Genomic DNA, 23,268 nt, shown 5'->3' on the forward strand with positions numbered 1-23,268 from the left:
TAGAGAGCTATTTTAAAATGTTTCCTTTATTTTTAAAAGAAAACAATATGTTCTATGGTGTTACTTTATTGCTATTTACTACAATGCTGCCTGTTAAGCAGTTACTCTTTATACAGGATAGCTCATTTAGTCTTGAAAGCCCATTAGGAAAGTTTTTATTCTTGTCAGGACGATTGGTTAACTTGATGACACAATTACTGTTGTCATCTGTAGCATAACCTAAAGGAAAAATTTGGAGTTCTCATAAAATAGTAAATATCTAAACCCCCTTGCTTGATGATTCTGCCTGGCTGCTCTTTTGTCACTTCTCTCTCTGTGGTTGGTATGTATTTTCTGTCTGACACTTATCACCTTCAGCTTGGTAAACATGCTAATACCTCTTTCCAGAAGTTTCTGTAAAATGTGCCCAGTACTGCTTTAAGTGCTGGTAAGTGTATGTAGAGAAGGCTCAGCTTCCAGTGAGCTCAAAGCAAACTTGCGAATTTGAGTGTAGGTCTGGTTTTATTGTGATTGTGTTTGTTTGTTGGTTTACTCATTTATTTTTACTCATGTTCATCTAGCGTCTTTTCTCTTGTTTTCTTTCTCCCTGTAAATGACAGGGTTGAAATGGCAGCAGTATGTAGGAATGATATACAACTTGGATGGATTGCAAATGCCTTGAGCCAGACTCAAAAGATGAGATGTTCCATGTGTACACAATCGCATTCTAGAAGTGACAGACACTGTAGGAACAGGGCACAGGCAGTAGTGGTTAGGGGCTGGGGATATAGAGTGGGGTTATCTACAATAGGACAAATCAAAATGCTCAGCTGTAGGGAACCCTTCTTGGTATCTTAACTGTGGTAGGGTTTGGATAAAAGGCACACAATAAGGCCTTTTCTCATTATAGATCTCATTTAGAACCATGGTTCTTACGTTGGTGTAGATTAGAATTCTCTCAAATTAAAGCCCTGATGCTTGGAAGAGCCTCACAGATTGACTTAATATAGAGTAGGGGATGCAGGAAGGTATTTAAAAACTAGATAGATAAGTCTACCTCACAGTCAGGCTTGGGAACCACTGACTTAGTATGTGATTGTAACCTCCTATCATTTAGTAGAACATAGGAGCACAAAATACAGTACCTGACCAGTACTGCCATGGTCATGCCCACTCTAGAGATTTTCACAGCCCACCTGGGCCTCTAATCCTGAACCTCTGGGAGATGGGCATAGCCCCTGCCTTAGCAGGCTCCCTGTATGATCCCACTGCTGCCTAATGGTGTCGAATCATAACCTTTGTTCTCTGTTAGCCACTCGAGCGGTCCTAAGAGTACCACTCAGCTAACGATGTCAACTTCATCACCTCTCGGCACAGTTTTCACCAGAAAAAGTTGTTAAACACATGACTCCATTTTCGTTATTGACTTTTCTTTAATGCACTTTGAAGTTTGAATTATAGCTTGTGTATGGTGAAGCTCTCGGTGGATGGCATCTGCGAGTTGTCATTGCAGAAGTCACTTTCCATCCAGCTTCCGTCCTATGATGCTTTTACCACAAGACTGGGAAAGAACACCTTCAGGCACATTGCCGTTGGGTTGGAGAGATATATTGGGGAGGCGACGTGTGTAACTACTAATAATGTTTGCTGAGGATATATATGCACTCTTACTCATAAGACCTAAAATTGAACTGCATTCATAAATAGGCTTTAACATCCTATCTTGTGCAAGTTAATCAATATTTTCCTTACATGTGTAAAAGAACCGTTACCCAAGTAAATTTCCAATACAGGTTGATGTTGGTGTTCAGGAATGTCTAAAGTAATAATAGGTATTTCTTTTTGCTGTGTTTCAGGCTATTTTGGCATTTTGCTGGATATATGTCCGTAAATACCAGAGTCAGCGGGAAAGTGAAGTTGTCTCCACTGTAACAGCCATTTTTTCACTGGCAGTTGCACTTATCACGTCAGCACTTCTGCCAGTGGATATATTTTTGGTTTCTTACATGAAAAATCAAAATGGTACATTTAAGGTAAGTGTTATTATGCTGTGTGATGATTTTTCCCCCCTGTGGATGTTTGCTTAGCAATTGTTTCATTTAGCAGACCAGTGTGTTTTGTTTTCCTTATTCTTTCTTTCTCGTGTGTTGTGTGTGAGCCTGCACGTATGCCCAGAGAGTCCAGAGGTGGACACCAGGCATCTTCCTCTGCTTAGGTCAGGCTGTGGGTGGCAGGGACCTGTCAGCATCCACTGTCTCTGCCTCCACTGCCCAGGGCTGAGGACTAGCTGTGGGTGGCCGTGCTTGACTGGCATGTGTGTGCTGAGTACCTGAACTCAGCTTCTGCTGTTTTCTCAGCTAGCTAGTATTCATACCACGGAACAATCCCTCCGGTCTGGTTTCCTTGTGGGTCAGGGAGAAAATAAGCATAAAATGAACCATAGAGGATGTAGACACAAAGTGGGAGACTAGATGCAGACAGCTACTTTATATGGGAATAGTTAATTCAACAACCCAGCCTGTAGCAGGAGTCATTTGTTCATGTGAAAATATTTCATCATAATAGGGTTTGTTTTTGTGCTTCTTATAAGTCCTCTGCGGTATATTTGGTTTTCATTCACATTCATGCCACAAATAAATGATTTAGGAGGGCTTTCACTAATGGCAGAACAGCATTTAATGTATGTCATAGCGTTGCAGTGTAGAGAGGGTGTTGCTAGTCTGAGCTGAGTAACTTTGGCCAAGTTAGCCAACTTTTCTGTACTCTGGCTTCCTCATTTTAAAAAAGGAAATGCGTAGATTGGAAGATGGTCTCTTTCAGATATGCAAATTTCTTTAGTTCCTTATTAGCTTACTTAAGCCTCTGTGATGTAGGCACTGTGTGTCTGGCACATGGTACTTGAATAAAGTAGTAATCTTTGCATTTCAGTAATGCATAGTGCTTTAATAACTCTGATTTTGGTATAAATGACTTCATAATTGATAACTTTTTTTCTGTGTGTGTGTGGGGGGGCTGTGTTTGGATGTATTCTGGCTGTTGCAGAAACTACAGTTTCTTTTTTTCCTGTAGGACAGACTAATAGTTAGTATTAATGGAGTCTTAGTGTGTGCCACACAGTGTAGTTTATTGACATTTGCTGAATTGCATCCGTGTGTCAGGTGTTTACCTGCATTGCCTTCCTTGACTTCCACGCAGCTCTATGAGATAGGTTACCCATGACTTTAGGGACCAGCATTTACTGTTCAGACAAACCAGGTTCAGCTTGAAAGTATGAAAGCATCTGAAGCCATGCTATCTGCCCACAGGGGTCCTTTTCATTTATTTTGTTTTTATAGGGGAAGATGACTTTTTAAGAAATACACATTTCAGTAGGTTAGCAAACAGTCTGTTACTTTCTTCATTTATTTTAATTTAATTTACACTTTCGTGTTTTACACTGAGACATTTTAGGAGGAAATGATTATCCTTAGTGGTTTTATTAGACTTTCTGTTTGTTTGTTTGTTTTTGTTCTTTTTGGCCAAGAAGTAAATATCCTTAATCATTTTTGGATATGGGTAATTAAGTAATTGGTCTTGACATTATGAGGCATTTTCTCTGATGTCGTTTTAGTAGTAAATTACATAATTTCTTGCGATTGGGGTTGGATATACAGCCGTGTTTCTTAGGTAAATGATTCTGACGTAAGAACAATATAGAGCTTTTATTTAGAAGTTGTATAATGAAATCCAGGTAGTACATAATTATAAACCTCTAGGTATGCTTTTCTCCCTGCAACCTGTGACATTAATACATGTGTATGTGAATGCGTACAGGTATTCTGATACAGGACAAGCAGTGTAGTTATCCCTTGTTTGGTTTTTAATGTAGACTATTTATATGTTCCAGGGACGTGTTTTCTTCTTGAAGTCTCTAAAGTGAGCATCTTCATAAACCCATGAACTCTCTTGTGCACTGCTGCTCCTTCGTACCCAGGCCTACATTACTTATCTTTATGCATCATAGTTATTTTCTTTTTTTTTTAAATTTAGTCTGGATTCATTCGCTTATTCTTTTCTTCATTGCTGGGAATCAGACTCAGGGTGTAGCACATGCAGACAGGTGCTGTATCAGTAAGGTACGTCCCTCGCCTCTGTGTTAATTCAGTTTGGGAGAGTTTATTGTAGAGTTTAGGCATTTTCCTCTGCCTGGGGCTGTGACTCAGCAGCAGAGCTCTTGCTAAGCATGTCTCAGACCTGGGCTCTGGCTTCGACTCCTAGTTTCTCTATCTTATTGTCTTTTAGTTTTGTTTACTTTTAGTTCCTATAATGGAAGTAATGTGGTAGGGTTTGTTTTTTGTTTTTTGTTTTTGTTTTTGGTACACTTTTTAAATTTTATTATTGTCGTCATCATCATTGTGGTCATCATCAGCATCTCCATGTGGAACCCTGCTTAGCCAGAAGATCTCCATTCTGATGAGCACAGAGGTGATAGCACTGATTCTCAATCTGTGGGTCATGACCCCTGCCCCCGAGGGGTCAATATCAGATATCCTGCATATCAGACATTTACATTAGGATTTACAACAGTAGCACAATTACAGTTATGAAGTAGCAAGGAAATGATGGTTGGAGGTCACCCCAGCACGAGGAACTCTATTAAAGGTCACAGTCTGTGGAAGGCTGAGGACCGCACTTACACATCCTTAGCATGGCCACACCCAACTCCACACTTGTGTTTTGTGTCCATACACAATTTGTTTTTCATTCCTGAAAATTTATTTTCATATAAAGCCTCATATTTGCTGCCTTACAAAAGTAAAAACTGAAAAGATGGACGAAACTTCCTAACCCACTCTCGTCTCAAAGTTCCTGCTGAGGTTCTTTTCAATGCTTAGTGAAAGTCAAGTCCACATATTTAACAGTTACTTTTGTTGACCTTGTGCTGCAGCTGTAAGTTGTGGTGTTGAATAAGGTGAGCCACTGGCTTGGTGAATTCCTTAGTTGTTTTCCATTCTGGATGACAGTCTCTTCGGGTGTGTGTGTCTTTTGTTCCTTCATGACTATGTACTTTGTGCACTGTCTAACTTTCATTCATTCCCACTTTCATATATTTTGAATCCTTCAGACTTATGGGTGTGCTTTCAGGGCTTATTTGTAGTGATTGCTAACTGTGTGCTTTGGGTGTCGCCTCCCCCTGAGTGGCAGTGCACTCTTTTCCTGTTTTTGTGTAGTAACCCTCCTGGTGTTTTCATCATTCTAATGCAGGTGTGTGCTGTAATACCTGAGTTGTTTCTGGTAACACTTTAAAAATATAGTATGAATGAGTCTAGCATAATAATTTGTTTCTAGCTTTAATGAAACAATTAACTTCGCAGACAAAAGTTTTGTGGTGTAGGTGTAAATGTCCTATTAAACACCCATACAGTTGGCCAGGAACCTTGACTAGAGATGTACATAAAGCATGTTGATACATATTATAACTCAACACTTATGTTAACACTGTTTTCTTTTGCACTGCGTGCTGGTTTTATAAGTTAGCCAAGCTGCAGTCACAGAAAATTAGGTGTTTTGGTGTTTGCTGGGTCTTTCCTTCTCTCATGATTAATCTCATGGCTTATTGCTGTTACATGTCTGGTTTAACCATTCTCGGTCCTATTTTAACTGGTGATAAAGACACGCTGGAGCTTGTTTTCTTTCTTCCTGGAACCTCAGGCGTGAGCTCAATGTGGCCAGTGAGGTGAGGAAGTTGGGGTAGGGAATGCAAATGGTGTTCCTGGAGGTTTGTGCCACAGCAGTGGTTCTCATCCTCTGGGTTGCGACCCTTTTGGGAGTTGCATATTAGATGTTCTTCATATCAGCTATTTGCATTATGATTCAAAACAGTAGCAACATTACAGCTATGAAGTAGTGATGGAATAATTTTATGGTTGGGGTCACCACAACATGAGGAACTGCACTGGAAGGTCACAGCATCAAGAAGGTGGAGAACCACTGCTTTAAGGGGAAGTGGAGATGGGTCATTGGAGGCACTTTTCACTTATTGTGGTTGTGTGCTCATCTCTGTGTGTGTTAATGAAAGTTACTGGAGTTGTGTATGCTGTGAATCACAGAGGGAAGGGTTTTTTGAGACAAGAAAGGGTGGCATTGTAAGTATAATGTCCTGAAGAAGGGAAGGGGCTAGAACTTTCAATATGAACGTGGTAAGAGGAAATTGGGGTTCCCCTCTTGTCTCACTAATAGAAGAATTTAAGAATAGACTTAAATGGAAACTCCAGGACAATTTTTTTTTTTTTAATCATTTTAAAAGAAAACCCCCAAGGCTAGCCAGCTGTAAGCTTTAGCTGCTGCTCAGAGGAGAAGGGAAAGCTATGCCATCTTAACTGGCATGGAGGGCGGGCACATGGAGGTGGTCGAGGGAGGGGATTAAAGGAACAGGAAGGAAGCCCAAAATGTGGGGGGGAACCCAAAGGTTAGGAGAAAGCATGCTTAGAGACAAGAAGGAACGAAGTTACTCTAACTGAGAAAAGCAGGCCAGCTTACAGAATGCATGCCTGTGGCCTTGTAAGCTCTGCAAGGAAAATACAGTTTTCCAAAAGAACCAGTAATTCTGTCCATATTTTTAGTATGGCTTAAGGTGAGCCACCATCTCAGGGCGGTCTGCTGCCTAACTAGGATGTTAGGTCTCCACCCAGACCCTCTTCTCTTGACCAAAAGGAATTTTACTCTAAATAAAAGGGTTAATAGTAAAGTAGTATGCATGCATTGAAGGAAGCAAGGCCCAAAATCTGAATACAGATGAAGGTCAGTCGTAGATTTATGAATCAGTTGTGTCCATCTCTATATTTTAGAGTCAGACTCTAAGGCGTACCTCTGCATCACTTCTCTCCACTGCTGGTTTGGTTAGCACTGGATGATCTTTGCTTTGGAAGGTTCTCGGGCATTGGATGCCTGTAGCACTGCGACTCTCCTTCCCCTCCCCCAGCTTCCAGTGTCTCGGGACATTGCCAGGTGCCCATAGAGAAAGAAATGGCTCCTGACTTAGAATCCCTTTCCCCAGACGAGGTCATTACACGAGAGTGGCGGAGTTTTTCTGCAGTTCAGATTGGACAGAGAGCTTCCAAAGTCATCTTGAGGAGTAGCAAAGGAAGTATGTGTGTGTAACCAACTTGGTCTTTTATCTGTGGAATTCATAACCTTTCTGAGATACTGCAATTTATTAGTCTCTGGGTCTAGTCCTAGTTCTTAATTGGTCCCCATTTCTCTGGAGTTTAAAATAACTGATATTTCTACTAGTTTCTTTTCAGGGAAGCAACAGTTTATAAAACATCAAGAGCACAGAAGGAAGGGTTTTTAAAGTAAGCTTTCCCAACAGTACATCGGACACTCAGAGACAGTGAATTATATAAAGGCAAATACACTAATAGTCCTTGAGCTCTGTTGTATATGTTACACATATTTGTAGTTTTAAACTAATAACAATTTGACTAGTTTATTATCTTAGAATTGGTTAGACATAAGAGCCTTCTAAATTAAAAGATGTTAAATTTCAATGAATATTTAGCTTTAATTTACTTTTATATTTTCTATTCTTAGTTTATATTTTGAAATTGGGCTTTTGTGGAATTTCCAAGTTTTAACATGTAAGTTGTTTTTACTGAGGACAACAGTGCTCCCTGGTTGTCTGGGAAATGTGTTGGAACTTTGTATAATGTTTAACAAAGAAAAAGAGAAAAATACACCCTCTAGCTCACTGATTTGACCATCTTAATTAAAACTCCTTTTTATCTTCTGCTTTGATGTATAAAGAATTACTTTCAAAGCCCAGCTTTGAAGAGCCAACACGTATGACTGTGTTTGTTCTTTACTTGGGTTCTTAGAGCAGTGGGCACTTATAGCAGTAGGCACTTACAGCACTGGGTACTTACAGCACTGGGTACTTATAGCACTGGGCATTTACAGCAGTGGGTACTTACAGCACTGGGTACTTACAGCACTGGGTACTTACAGCAGTGGCTACTTACAGCGCTAGGTACTTACAGCACTGGGTACTTATAGCGCTGGGTACTTACAACAGTGGGTACTTACAGCAGTGGGTACTTACAGTGCTGGGTACTTACAGCACTGGGTACTTACAGCAGTGGGCACTTACAGCACTGAGTACTTACAAAAGTGGCTACTTACAGCAGTGGCTACTTATAGCAGTGGGTACTTACAGCAGTGGGGCAAAGCGTTCCCGTTGTCTACAGACTTATTGGTGCTTCACCATGGTAGGCATCAGGCCATATTTACAATATCAGCTTCTCTGTGTTGTTTGGATATTGTCCTTTTATTGAATTTCTAAAGAGTCAATAAATGCATTTAAGGTGATGGTTGTAACATATTCTGTTTCCTTTACTCTAAAGCACTCCATGTCATTTTTGCTTTCGTGAAAAGACCTTAGGTTTTAGTATTTACATGGTATTTTATGTTTAGATTTTATGATAATACGTTTTCTCATCTTTCTCTGGACAGTGATTGTCTCCAGATTTTTGTTGTTGTTACTTTAAACATACTGCACTGAAGTTTTTTGTTTTGTTTTGCTTTGTTTTTTTTTGTTTGTTTGTTTGTTTTTTGGTAAAGAGCTCCTCTTTATCAAAATCAAAGTTGCAAGCTGGAGTTCACTGGGGTATAGGATCATCTGTACCCTAACTTTCTTCTGCCTTGCTCTAGAGTAGCCAGAATAGTCTTGTCAGTAGATAAACCAGACATCAACTGGTTTGAGCTGAGTGGGTGTGTGCTGTGCATGCGGTGATAGAATCTTTTGACAGCAAACCACCTTAAGCCTGGGTTCCTAGGTCTCATGAGTAAGTAGCATTCCTACTCAGCTCCTTCTGGGTGGGAAAAGAAAGCCCAATTTAGGCTTCTTGGTTGCCAAAGAACTCAGTAAGAGTCCTAAAGTCATTCAGTCTTTTGCAGGGCAGTTCTCTTTAAATAATTTATATACTGTTAAGTGTCTTGATTTGTCAGATTATTTTTATGTTATATTTAACACAATGTATAGGTTGTTGTAAAAGGAACTTTTATTCTTGTGAGTTACTTGTTCTGTTGGAGACTTATTGCCTCTGTCTGCTAACCTAGGCCTAGTCCTGGAAGTTTCTCGCCTCTCTACAATGTAACGTAGGCCTAGAATATTTTTAGTCTCTGAGACTTACTGCTTAATAAACTCTCTCTTTTTTTGTTCTTACTGAGCTCTGGGCTGCTGGTTCGACTCAGCTGTTCTGGCTTAAACTCATTTCCCAGCTCACTTATTTAATCTGGCTTTTCTCTCGGCCCCTGAACTGCTCCTTTTGGCTTCAAACTAATCCCAGCAATCTGCTCTAATTTTCTGGCTCCTTCTCATTCTCTGGCTCCTTCAGTCTTCACCTGAGTTCTCTCTCTGCAACCTGTCTCTCTACTACAGTCCTGGTTAAACTGTCTCCTGTCACTCACATTCTCTGTGTTGCACCAGTAAGTAGCTCCCTTTTCTCTCCGCTTTCATGAGAGTTGGGCATATCCTATTCTGTGGTGCCATCCTGAGTCCTGAGGTAGTCCTGGGTTATATAAGGAAGCCAGCTGAGCAAGTCATGGGGAGCAAGGCAGTGAGCAGGGTTCTGCTGAAATATGGTATGATTAGGGGCCTTTTCTAGTACCCGCCCTGTCTCCTAAATGATGAAACCAGAACCTGTTACACTTATTTGAAGCCTTAAGCACTATAACTGGACAGATACTCATCTGTTCCAACCCATTTATGCCAGTCTAGCTATTTCCCATCCATATGTCAGTACTTACCATCTCAGTCTCGCCTGGGCTGCTTCTGCTGTATCTCCCTGTCTCCTCATTGTGACCTCTTCTCTCTTTCTCTTCTTCCTCCTCCTCTTTCTCTCCACCCCTGACTGGGATAGGAAGTCCAGCGTTCCAGTCTGCTCTGCGCGGTCATTGGCTATTCAGTAGCCAATCAGAGATAATTAGGAGCATTCTTTACAGGACACTGATACAGGAGATTTTTCAGTAATCCTGAAATGCTCACTTCTGACTGTAACCTGATCTCAGTGCACGGAAATCAGCATCTCAATGCATAGTGTGCAAGGCCATCCCTCGACCAGGGTCCTTCTGTGGTCTCAACTCCAGTTCCTGCCTGGAGTTGCAGCCCTGATTCACTTTGTGGTGGACCGAAACTTGCAAAGGGAAATAAACCCTTTCCTCTTCTGATTTTGATCAAGTGTTCCCACACAATAGTAAAACCCAAAATACAAGTTACTTTTGTGTCTCTGTGACAGAATACCAGTCAGAAACAGTTTAAGGGAGAAGAAGCTCATTTTACCTCAAGTTTTAGAGGGTGAGTGATGTTCTTAGAACATCCTGGTGGAGACTGCAGCAGAGTCCACCCCTGGCTCATCAACAGAGGTGAGAATGCAAGCACCCCCTTTTCTTTCTTATTCTGGGGTGGGCTCCCAGCCATGGGGATGGTGCTGTCTTCTGTCAAGGTATGTCTCTCTCCTAATTCTCTCTGGAAATACCTTCATAGACACACCTCAGCAATCTACCAGTTCTAAAACCTAATTGTAAATACAGCCAGGTAGATAATGAACACCGACGGCCACAATACCCAACTTCCGAAAACACAAATCAGATCTGTTTTCTATTGCTTTTATGACAAAGTGCAAGATACTTAGCCTGAGGCACAGGTCCCTGCAGTACTCGCCCTGCCTTCCCCTGCATTGATGTTGTCCTACCTTCCCACAGCCCTGGGGAATCTGCCCTGAGCTGCTTGCAGGTTTTGTCATGCCTGCTCCGTATGTTCTGTTCTCTTTCCAAGAGTGTACTTTCTTCCTAGAGTCACACTAGGACAGTTTTGGGAAATCACTCCTGATTGTCTGGCTTCCCCAGAACCGTGCTGCTGTCTCAGCATCTATGTATTGACAGCTATTTGCTTACTTGTCTGCTCTCATTGCTTGTAGAGGCTGTACTTTATTTGAGCTACTAACAGACCTGAGAGATGATATTCAGTTGTACCGAATCTTAGATTAGGCAGACTGTTGCTAAAGCTGATACACTTGTTTCCTTTTTATCCTAGGACTGGGCTAATGCCAACGTCAGCGTGCAGATTGAGAACACCGTTCTGTATGGCTACTATAGTAAGTACCCTTCAGCTTCAGTTTCTATTCCAGTTGCCAGTTAAATTTAGACTAAGACCACATGCACACTCTTAATTTTGCTATCATGTATGAGAATATAGTTTTGAACGCCAGCAACACATAATATACATTTGTTCTTAAACCTTCTTTGCCTTAGTTTCAGTTGTACCGCTTCTCGGGGGCCATTTAATCAAGCTACTTTAAATCTCTATGTTGTCAGCAGTTTCCTACACTTGCCCTCTGTATTTGATACTCAGGTTTTCCAGCATTCCTTTTATAAGCATTGGCAATGGTAGAGTGCACCTCGGAGTTCTCACCGCAAGGTATCCTCTGCTCTGTAGAGCTGCTTTCATCCAGGGGTCATGGTTTGGTTTCTTTCCATCACTTCCTCCTTCCATTCCAGTAAGACTTAAAGGGCGCCTAAATGCTTCCTTTCATTTGAATAGTCCCCAGTTAGGCTTTTGTAAAATATAGATATAGATATAGATATAGATATAGATACACACACACTATATGTATGTATTTATATATATATTACACACACATATATGTATATATAAATATATACATAATATATGTGTATATAATATATTTATATATAATATATATACATATACATTATATATACATTATATATTATATATGTATATGTATATATAACATATACATAATATATATTTATATATATTATGTCATGTTTTAAAAGCAGTGAATCAAGATGTTGGCAAACATTTCAGTAGCACATTATATTAAAAACTGAAGAAGACACAGACATTTTTTTAATGATGGAATAATTAATCATTTTAACACACTTAACTTGTGTATATGTGTTTGTGCTTAGGGGCATGTGAGTGCCAGAGTGTGCATGACCAGGTCAGAGGCAACTTCTGGGAGCTGGTTCACTCCTTCATCACAGTATTGAACTCTGATTGGCAGAGTGGGGCCAAGAACCTTGACTCGCTGAACTCTTGCTGGCCCTGAGGGAATGCTTTTTTAAAAGAGGCTTATTTGATCTTAACTTAGCAGTTTTGCTTCTAACCTATATCATTTCTCCTGATCCATTAGAACCCTGAAATTCTTTTGGTGTAATGAGGTCTTAGAAGATTTTTATAGTATTGTTATAGAATTTGTTTTTTATTTATTTTATTTTTTGAAGCTTGAGGAACATTTTATTAGAGTTTAAGAGAAAAAGAAAAACATAGTATACATTAGGGGAAAAATCCCAGAAACTGCCTGCTAGGACAGAAGAAGAAAAAGCAGTACCTTTTAAGAAATTAAAAAGCACTCTGAAGAATAAAGTGGGCCTAGTCAGCTGAGGAAAGAACCCCATAGCCCCAGGATAGGGTTTACTATTTCTTATAAATATATTATAAAATATAAATAGTTCTGTGTTAAGTTAAAGGTGCCTTTCACAACAAATTATTTGAAACAAACGACATCTTTAAACATGCTTTTAAGGACTGGGTCTGTCAACTGTTACAATGTCGTCACCACCCTGTAGATCATGTGACAAGATAACCAAACTTGCTAGTGAAGTCTGAGCCCAGGACCCGTCTTATCGTTGAACTTGGAGGCCCCTGCAATGACCTTTTCTCCCAAGCTCAGAAGACACTTGTAAACCAGCTTATTACTTCAGACAGACTTGTTCATTTTGTCCCATCAACCCACAGAGAAGGATTTCAGAGTATTTTTTCTGAATCCTCCCCCGGATATTCTCTGACTTCTCAAGAGTAGAATGTCTGGGTCTCATTTGAACTGAGGAGGAGATAAGCTAAGTAATGGTGGGTGCCTTGGGGGCTGAGGGCTAAGCTCTCTGCAGGAGTTAGGGTGTGCTGAAGCATCAGTTGTCTTGGTGACTGAAGCTCTGCATAGACTGCACACTGGATTGTTCAGCCCCTAGTGTTGAACATGCCCCTAGGCACAGGCACACACATACATGTTTGGACAGTCCAGTCATTTACAAAAGGACACTAGAATGACTAGGGAGTCTAAATGGGAAATGTTATCTAGATAGTGGTCACAAGGCTGTCTTCTCCTTTGTGCCTGTGACAGCCTTGGCTCCCTGTGGCTCTGGTTAGCAGCCTGACAGGCCGTGCAGCTTCTAAAGTAGTTACTATCCCCAAGCTCAGCTGTTTCTTCTGGAATGTCAGATCTTGTCAGGTTGCCTGTTAGATTTTCTTCTGGATCTTAAGATTCAAAATATCCAAAGCACTGTTTTATTTTATTTTATTTTACAGTGTGCTTAGTTTTTGTGTTAGTAAGCCCTATAGATTGTTTTTACCCTATTAGTTGTTGGTAGCATGTCAGCAGCCACCCTGATCCCTATAAGTTCATGAACATCCAGCAGTGGAATTGACCAGTGTCAGTGTGTCACAGGTGGGAAAGTAGAACAGGACTCCAGCTGTCAACCATACCCTCATCTTGCAAAGTCCTCCAAAACATACAGCAGCATTGGGTGGAAGTCTGCCAAGAGCACTGTTACCTTCAAGGGATGGAGCGGCTTTCCTGGTTGTTGGGGAGGGCCTTGCTGTGTGGTAGTGTGTAACTAGCTGTGGTGTGAGTCATGTGTGGTCTGTGCTTTTCTGCCTTTCTGCATGTACACCTGAAGCTGGGTCCTCTGCAGCGGTCAAGGCACTGTTTTTATTCATAGCCCCTGTCAGAGTCTGCTATTGAGAGTTTCAGCTCCCCTGGTGTGTAAACGGTTTTATTGTTAACTTTGCTAGTCGTTGTGGATTGTCACACCCACCGAATTTTCATAACCACCTTTTCCCATGTTGTTGTTTTTGCACTGTCTTGCTGATGAAGAAATTGGGGTTAGCCATCATTGTGTTAGTGAGCGGCAATACCCAAAGTAGATGTGTACAGCCTTCGCTGAGGCTGTGTGCTGTTAAGAGAGCTAGCTGCTTTCTACTCAGTGGTTCTGAGAGTGTGACCTAAGGCAATCAGTAGTAGTATTAAAACTACAGGGCAAACTCAGGAGCATCCAGGACCTTTCAGTAGTTCAGAATTTTTCCAGAGAGATTCTGAGTTAGTGGGTGTGATAGACATTTGTCTATTAGTAATCTATTAGTGATTCTGATTCTGATCTTAGTGCTCGGGTTGAGGAACCATGGTATAAGTGACTGGCTTTTCATATGACACCTCATGTGCACATGTGGAGAGAGATTTGGAGGCTACAGACAGTAATTTTGAATTACTGAGGGCTTTTGTCTTGAAGTGGGTGTTTTCAGCACAAGAGTGATCTAGTTGCAAATCATTTGACAGCCATTTTTTTCCTAGAATATTAAGATGAATATATGCTCAAATGCTTAATTAGAAGAGTAGCTGTTGTGGGGTTTCTCCTCAGCTTTTCAGGGTTTGTAAGATGCTGGTTTAGAGGATAGGTTAGGTCTGAGTTTATTTCCTGCAGAAGAAAACAAGCAAAAGGATTTAAATTTTTTCTTAAATATATTTTCTTAATTTATTCATATTACCTCTCAATTGTTATCCCATCCCTTGTATCCTCCCATTCCTCCCTCTCTCCCATTTTCACCTTACTCCCCTCCCCTATGATTGTGACTGAGGGGGGATTACCTCCCCCTGTATATGCTCATAGGGTATCAAGTCTCTTCTTGGTAACCTGCTATCCTTTCTCTGAGTACCGCCAGCCCTCCCCATCCAGGGGACGTGGTCAAATATGGGGCACCAGAGTTCGTGCAAAAGTCAGACCCCACTCTCCACTCAACTGTGGAGAATGTCCTGTCCATTGGCTAGATCTGGGTAGGGATTCGAAGTTTACTGCACGTATTGTCCTTGGCTGGTGCCATGGTTTGAGCGGGACCCCTGGGCCCAGATCTGCCCGTCATAATTTCTTGTAGGTTTCTAGGACGCTCTGGATCCTTCTATTTCCCCATTCTCCCATGCTTCTCTCAGCTAGAGTCCCAGTAAGATGTCCTCCCCTGTGTCCCACTTTCCTGGTAAGTGAAGACTTTCATGGGACATATCCCTTGGGCTAGTGTCCAGATATAAGTGAGTATATACCATTTGATTCTTTCTGCTTCTGGGTTAACTCACTCATTATGATCATTTCTAGTTCAATCCATTTGTCCATCAATTTCGGGAATTCCTTGTTTTTAATAGCTGAGTAGTATTCCATAGTGTAAATGTACCAGTTTCTTTATCCATTCTTCTACTGAGGGACACTGAGGCTGTTTCCATGTTCTGGCTATTATGAATAAGGCTGCTATGAACATGGTTGAACATATGTCCTTGTTGTGCGCTGGAGCATATTCTGGGTATATTCCAAGGAGTGGAATAGCTGGGTCTTGAGGAAGCCCTATTCCCAGTTTTCTGATATAGCGCCAGATAGAAGGATTTAAATTCTTAAAGCTCTCTTAAAGTAGTATTTGTCTTCTATATTGCCTTCAAATTACTGAAGGAAATTTATACCTACACTACCTTTTAATTCAACATTTGATTAAATCCGTCAGTCCAGCCCTACTTGGACTGCCCTCTTACAGCGCATGATTTCTGCTATTATTTCATGCTCATGTAGCAAATATGTGCCCACTGAAATCGGCTGTTTAAAATTATTGGTGTGTGTTATTATGGACTGAAACGTGTATTGACTAATATCACCATCATCGCTATTTTTGTTTTTCAAAGTCTTTATATATTTTGAAGGTGTAAATCTTAGTTATCCATGGAAGTAGATTCAAGTATTACCAAGTCTTGGCTTTCCCTGTGAAAGTTTGGGTTGTGCTGTTGATAGCAAGCGTACTTCAACCAAAGTCTCCTTTGTCCCTTTGTCTCCCCCACCCCTTTTTTAGCTGCTCAGCTTGTCCCATGGATTTCACAGAATTTCCCACACTCCAGATTTCAGAGGAGCACAGGCTCATGGGTCTTCTTCTTCCGCCTTTGGGTCCTCCTGGTTGGTTCTTTGTCTTCTATGCTAGTGTTTGCCTTTCTAATGTATGCGTACCCCAGGCTGATTGCCTCTGGGATTTGACTCATCTCTGGTTTGACTCAGTGTCATCCACAAGCCAAACTGCCAGATTCAAGTGTGGTGCACATCTCTTTTGAACTTCATTTTCCTGTGTGCAGCTATTCCAGAAATTTCTACCAAGAAGTCAAAGACGTTTCAAATATAACACAGGCGAAGCCACTGCCCTTCAGTTTGCTCTGCCTTCTGATTTCCCTGGTAGAAGTAGGTAGCAACTAGAGGCATAGAGTTTCTTCAGATTAAACCCTTGGAGACATGGCTATTTTTTTCACTTTGCATGTCAAATATAGCAGGAGATTTTCTTACGCATGAGCATCCCATTGAATTTAGACTCTTAACTACTGCTCCCTACCTCTGGCCACTAGGCTGCTTCAAGCCACCATTGTCCCTTTTGGGACAATTACAGCAGCTGGCAATATACCATATTACTAGCCTTTGCCCCAAAGTATTCATAATGTGGTTGTCTTAGAGGGTTTTTTTTTTTTTTTTAACAACACGTGATCTATCTTCATTGCTCAGAGCCCTTTTTTCCCCACTCACAGGAAAATCAGGTGGTTACTGAAATCCACAGTCTTACATGATCTTCGTTTTTCTCTCCCAAACCTCTCTGACTTTATTTCCCACAACTCTTTGCTTCTGTATGCAAATGCATAAGATGGCGAATAATGCTCTCTGTCTTCTCATATCTGTACCCTGGTGTGGCCCATTCCTCTTAAGTACTGGACCTGGTAATTGCTTTTAACAAAATAAATGCAGCAAAAAGTGTGAGGCATCATTTGTGACGTGGGGTTTTAAGAGAGATAGTTTTGCCTTGCTTGTGCCCCCTGGCTCTTTTCTCCTGCTCACTTTAATTAAACACGCTGCCTTGCTGTCTTCTGTCTTGCATCGAGTGGGCTACATAATAAGGGTTTGAAGCAGCTTCTAGCCATAGCCAGGAAGGAATAGAATCCTGGGCAGCACTGTTTGAGTACGCTCAGAGGCAGATCCACCTGCAGCTAAGCCTTGCAGTCACTACTTGGCCAGTTGTAGCCATGGAGAAATTCTGAGCAAGAGGATGTAGTTAAACTCTGCTCATGTCATGGCCCATAGAGTCTATAATAATATACATATTCCTCATTTAGTTTTTGTACTCTTTTTGGTTGATGCTGTTTTTGCTTGGTCTCATTGTATAGTTGAGGCTTGCCTTAAACTCAGAATACTAGAGTTGGGATTATAGGTGTTATAATTTATTATATTATAGTATACATATACTATAAATAATATATATTATAATATGTAGTTATATTATAGACACCATCGTGCTGGGTTCTACATACCTTTAAAAACCCACTAAGTTTAGACATTGCTGTCAATACCTAGTATTTTCATCAGTATCTGTTGCTGTGATGAAGTACTTTAAAAGGTATTGGAAGGGCAATGCAGACCTACTCAGCTCATACTGGCTTGAATGCAGAGAAATAACAGGAATAGCATGGATGGCCCAGGACTGACTATAGCCCCTTCAAAAGCATGCATTCCCCAATCCCTTCAGTGGTGACCACTCTCAAAGTTTCGTCATCTGACAGTTCATTCAGATTTGTTTGTTTGTTTTACATCCTGGTTGTAACCCCATCCTCCTCTCCTCCCAGTCTCACCCTCCCTCTCTCTCCCACACACCATTCCTCAGAAAAGAGGAGCTCCCCTTCCCATCCATCCTAGCTCGTCAAGTCACATCAGGACTTAACTTGTCGTCTTCCACTGTGTCCTGGCAAGGCAGTCCCACCAGGGGGAGGTGATCAAAATGCTGGCAACAAAGTCCGTATCAGAGACAGCCCCTGTTCCCCCTTATTAAGGACCCATATGAAATCTGAGCTGCCCATGGGCTACATCTTTGTAGGGGGCCTAGGTGCAGTCCATACATGGTCCTTGACTGGTGCTTCAGTCTCAGCAAGCCCCTCTGGGCCCTGGTTAATTGGCTACCTGTTACCTCCAAGGCCTTTTCTCCTTCCCTCTACTTTTCCACAAGACTCACTGTGCATCGCCCAATGTTTGGCTGTGAGTCTCAGCATGTGTTTTGAAGTGCTGCTGGGTGGAGCCTCTCAGAGAACAACTTTGCTAGGTTCCTGTCTGCAAGCATAGCAGAGTATCCTTAATAGTGTTAGAGGTTAGCTCTCTCCCATGAAGTGGGCCTTGGGTTGGGCCAGGCACTGGTTGGACATTCCCTCAATCTCTGCTGTATCTGCTCTATCTTTATCCCTGTGCCTCTTGGAGGCAGGGTGCATTTTGAGCTGAAGTTTTGTAGGTGGGTTGGCGTTCTCCTCAGGAGACTTGTCTAGTTGGAGGGTGTCCTCTTCAGTCTCTATGGCCCCTGCTACTAGGAGTCTCTGCTAGAGTCCCCCTCATATCCTCCCAGGAGCCTATCCTGACTTTGATCCCCAGCTTGTCACAGATATGCACTCCCACCCTCTTACCCCTCCACCCACAGTTTCTCTTTCTTCTCTCCAGGCCTTCTGTCCTCCCACCCCGGCTCTCGCCACGTCTGATCTCCACCCTCAAATCTCTCTGCACTCCCTATCGTGCCTGTTCTCTCTCTTCAACCACTACCTCTGTCTATTAATTCCCCCATCTGAGTGAGATCTAAGCATCCTCCCTTGGATCCTCCTTGTTGCTTGTCTTCTTTGGCTCTGTGCATTATAGTACGTTTATCCTGTACTGTATGACTAAAATCCGCTTATGACTAAGTACATACCATGTGTGTCTTTCTGAGTCTGGGTTACCTCACTCAAGATTATTTTTTCATTCAGATTTTAAATCAGTCATTGGACTGCACTATTGCTTAGGTCAGAGCCCTCACAATCTGTTTTTGGAAATTTATCACGAACATACCCAGGAGTGTGCTTTACATCCCAATAGGTGTCAATGCAGACATTTGTGATATGAACATTTCTTTGCTGTGTAACCTAGGGCAGCTCATTGAGTTCTCCACTTGTAAATGCAAGAAGAGATTATTTGTGTTATCACATAAGTGAGTTTAGGGTAGGGTTTGGCCATGGCTACGTAAGAAGATTGGCAGATTTTCTACACCTCCAAGCAAGCAAGCAAACAAACAAACAAACAAACAAACAGAAAACTGGACAAAATTGAACAAAACCCCACCACTGAAGTACTTTGGAAATCACGCTAACCTTGGCAGAGTTTAAGAACTGCTACAGTGTTGTGGTTGTATTTTGTCCTTCAGCCTCACCCCGCCCTGCTTGCCTGCCCTCAAGCCCCAGGTTGATTACTGCTGATCTGCTGGGCAGGCCAGGCCACAAGGCAGGCAGTTCTACAAGAGGTTCATTCTGCGGGTGGGCAGTCACTGAGAGGAGGACCTTCTAGACATGAAGGCAGGCTTGGAAAGCAGCAAAACAAATGGGAGTTAAAACAGGAAATAGACAGTTGAACAAAGACATTTAGTGGAAACAAGACTTGACAGATTATGGCAGAGGGTGATGGTCAGGAAACAGAGCAGGAGTGGTGTCCTTCAGGCAAAGCAGCAACAGTAGTGCTGTCTGGAGTCCAGGCCTTGAGTGGTATTGTGTCAAATGTCAGTGTTCCCATGCAGTTATGAAGAACGCATAGGGCCTTGCTAAGGACTCAAGCAGTTCATCAAACAGTATTTCTAAATGAGAAATTTAGGTGGCAGACTTCAAAGCAGCCGCTGTGAGCTGGTTCAAAGCTGAAGAGGTTTAAAGAATTAGAAGGGAGTGAGACAGATGGAAAACTTTCAATAAGGACCTAGAAATGGTTTCACAAAGAACCACATAGAAATTCTGAGGTTGAGGAGTTAAAATAGAGAAGTGAAAGCTGCTAGAATGTCCCAGTGGTCGGTTTGACATGGCAGTAGAAAAAAACTCAGTGAACTTGAAGACAGCTGACCTATTCTGAGGATCCAAGGAGAAGGAAAGTTGAAGAAAAATCAATAGAGCTCCAGAGTACTGTGTGCTGTGGCCAGGCTCTTTTCAAAAGGGAAAAGAGGAGGAAAAAGGCGTTAGAAGAAATTATAACCCTAACCCAGCCCACATGTTTAAGAAGCTTAGTGCAGTTCAGATAGGAAGGATAGAGAACCAACCTTGAAATGGCACTGGGAAATTTAACACGACGGTGAAAAAGTTAAGTCCTGAGAGCATCCGTGTGATTCACAGCCAGCTGTGAAACAATGGACAGCGGAGGGAAGGCGAGAATTAAGCAGTCCAGGCCCTGAAAGCAAATGTGTAGGTTCATTAGGAATCCTGCAGCACTAAGAGCATCCTTCAGAAAGTGCCCATGAAGTAGATGTGCTAAGGCAAAACTTGAGAGAATTCACTGCTAGCAGGCCCCCCTCACAAAAGATGGGGAAGGAAGGCCCTTCAGGATAAAAAGGAGTGACACTAGACTGTATGTTGGATTTACACACGTATGCACACTCATATTATCAGAAAGCATTGGTAAAGTATATGTTTAGTAGTTAACAAAGATTTTTACCTTTAATCCTTATAAAAGATAAAACATAATAGAAAACAGTAATTATAGCACTGCTGTCTTGGGTTTCTTTCATAGATAGATAAATAGGTTGGCACGCAGGCTGACCGACTACATATAGTAATTGTACCAAAAAAAAAAAAAAAAAAAAAAAAGGAAAAAGTGGAGCTGTACAAGAGAATATCATTTTTTACATTTTAAAAATTATTTTAAAGTTTTGTGTGTGCATGTAAATGCAGGTGCTTGCAGAGGCCAGGATGTCCGATCCCCCCTCCCACCCCATGGGGCTGGATTTACAGGTGGTTGTGAGGCACTTGATGTGCTGGGAATCATACTTGGATCCTCTGGAAGAGCTGTCCATATTCTTAACCACCAAGCCATCTCTGCAGTCCCCAGAATAGCAGTTCTAAAAATATATTTCCTGTATTATGGGACTATTACTTGGAATTAAATTGTGATAAATTGAAGGATGTGCTTAATTCCTATTGCCACTATTAAGAAAATCATTCCAAAATATACAGTGAAATAAATAAAAAATCAAAATGTGTACTAGAAAGCAATTATTCAGTAAAATAAGAAAGTAAAAGAAATAAGCTGTGGGTAGGAGGTAGGAGATAAGGGCAGGAGATAAAGGCTAATGGAAAATGTAAATATGTCTATTAAAATTGTATTAAATGAAGGTGATGTAACTGCTTCATTCACATGCCACAGATTGGCATAGAGAAGTTTTGAAAAGTCACTTCCATTCTAGTCAACCTCTGATAGAGTACTGCTAGTCAGTGGCCAAATAATAGATTGGAAAATAGATTCCAAAATACTGGGGAAAGGTGCCATACAAATAGCAATTAAAACAGTTGGAATGCATATGTTAATATCAGACAAAATGGACTTTAAAAATATATTTTTAATTTATATATTCACTTTACATCCTGGTCGTAGCTCCCTTCTTCCTCTCTTCCTGGTCTCTCCCTTCACCCTCTTACCCTATCCCCCCTCCCTTAGACAAGATGAAGTTTAGGACAAGTATTACCTAGGACAAAGAAAAGCTGTGATTAAAAAGCTAGTACACTAAAAGATACAATAATAATCATTACTAATATTAATATTAGGACTGGAATTATATAATATGCCATAACCTATAAAAGTATCAAGTGTTTAAAATAAATGAAAGAATAGAATTTTGACAAGCTTTGGCTAGACAAAATGTACTTGGGACTATTTCCTAGGGGAAAAACTCCAGTACATTGGACACCATGTGTATTAATTGCCCTCAGAACACAAGAGACAAACGAAAGGTGGTTGGCTGGTTGTAGTGGTGTGTGTGTACCTTTAGTTCTGTCTATTTGGGAGACTGGGCGGGCGGGAGGGGGCAGGCCACTTGAATCCATGAGTTTAAAACACTAGTCTGAAGGCTTAGAGAAACTCCATTAAAGGAAAAAAGATCATTGCTAGACAGGAAGTACATAGTTGTAAATCAGCTAGAAATTTAAAAAAATATTTGAATAGGCATTCTTACCAGTGGAGATATATGAATAGCTAATAAATATACAAAAATGCCAGCATTATTAATCATTCGAGAAATATAGATTATATTTCTAGAAAGATAAACAGTCCCCCAACTAGAATGGCTGCTTAGCTGAGACTGTCTACTGAAATACAGCCGCCGACTTACTGGCGTACACAAGCAGGTTCTCGTGAGGACCTTTGCCCTGGCTCTCAGACAGCAAGCTCTCATGTCCCTTTCAGCAAAGCTTGTGTATTCTATTTCTTCTTGCCCATTTTTTTTTTTTTTAGGGGGAGGGAAGTCAGGTCACCAGTCCCATCATATGCCCCATCTTACGCCGTCATCGAACCCTGCTTACTTCCCAAAGCCCCACCTTGAGCTACTTGTAGGCCTTTAACTTCTGTGGGCAGTTCTGTTCCTAACATTCCACCCTCGCCAGTCATCCTTTTCAACAAAAAACATGTGAATTCCACCCTATTATTCCACAATGTCTCAACTTGTCACAGACTCTAAAGATTGAAATCCAAAGGCTTATTTCAGTATCACTTAAGTTCAATAAGATTGAACTTTTAAGTATAATTCATCTTGAGACAAAATTCTCTGAACTGTAAAACTAGGTAAGTGATCTACTTCTACAAATACCTATAATGCTGGCTGCAGGGATAGGATAGACATTCTCACTTTGAATGGAAGAAGACCAAAGGGAGCGGGAGTTAGAGCATCCGCAGGACATCAGAGCAGACACCACGGGCTCTTGGGGCTTCAGAGCTGTCGCTCTTGGTTTGATGCTGTCTGCACTGCTGGGGAGTGGTCTTGCCTGCTGGATTCACTAGAATGACAGTTATATTTCTCCAGTCCTGCTGGGAAGACTTTGGACAGCTGCCATGTGAACTCTAACACAGTGTCCCCACTGCCTCCGACACTTTGAGCCCTTGGATGCAGACTTGATGACCTCTGGCTAGCTTGTGGGGTCATTAATCTCTTGGCTTCATAGGATCATGCACTTTCCCACCAGACAACTGAATGATCTAGCCCTATAGGAACTGAGAAGTCCATCAGTCTACCTCAGTGTCATCCTGCCTCCATCCCCATCACTTCAGCTCGGAGGTGTTCATGGTTTATAACTGCTCAGCAAAAGCTGTTTTGAATTTGGGGGCACGAGTTGTTCAAAACCATAGCAGGTTATAAAACAT

At 41.5% G+C, this 23,268-nt stretch overlaps 1 protein-coding gene across 1 annotated transcript in view; it reads left to right on the forward strand.

Annotated features, from left to right (window-relative positions):
* Lmbrd1 (LMBR1 domain containing 1) overlaps nt 1-23,268 on the forward strand; it is an 87,572-nt gene that overhangs the window by 2,914 nt on the left and 61,390 nt on the right. The window contains exons 2-3 of the mRNA XM_051153000.1: nt 1,836-2,012; nt 11,051-11,111. Of these exons, the coding sequence (XP_051008957.1) occupies nt 1,836-2,012; nt 11,051-11,111 (238 nt within the window). The remainder of the gene's footprint in view (nt 1-1,835; nt 2,013-11,050; nt 11,112-23,268) is intronic.

Source organism: Acomys russatus, chromosome 11 (genome assembly GCF_903995435.1).
Source record: "Acomys russatus chromosome 11, mAcoRus1.1, whole genome shotgun sequence".
NCBI lineage: Eukaryota > Metazoa > Chordata > Mammalia > Rodentia > Muridae > Acomys > Acomys russatus.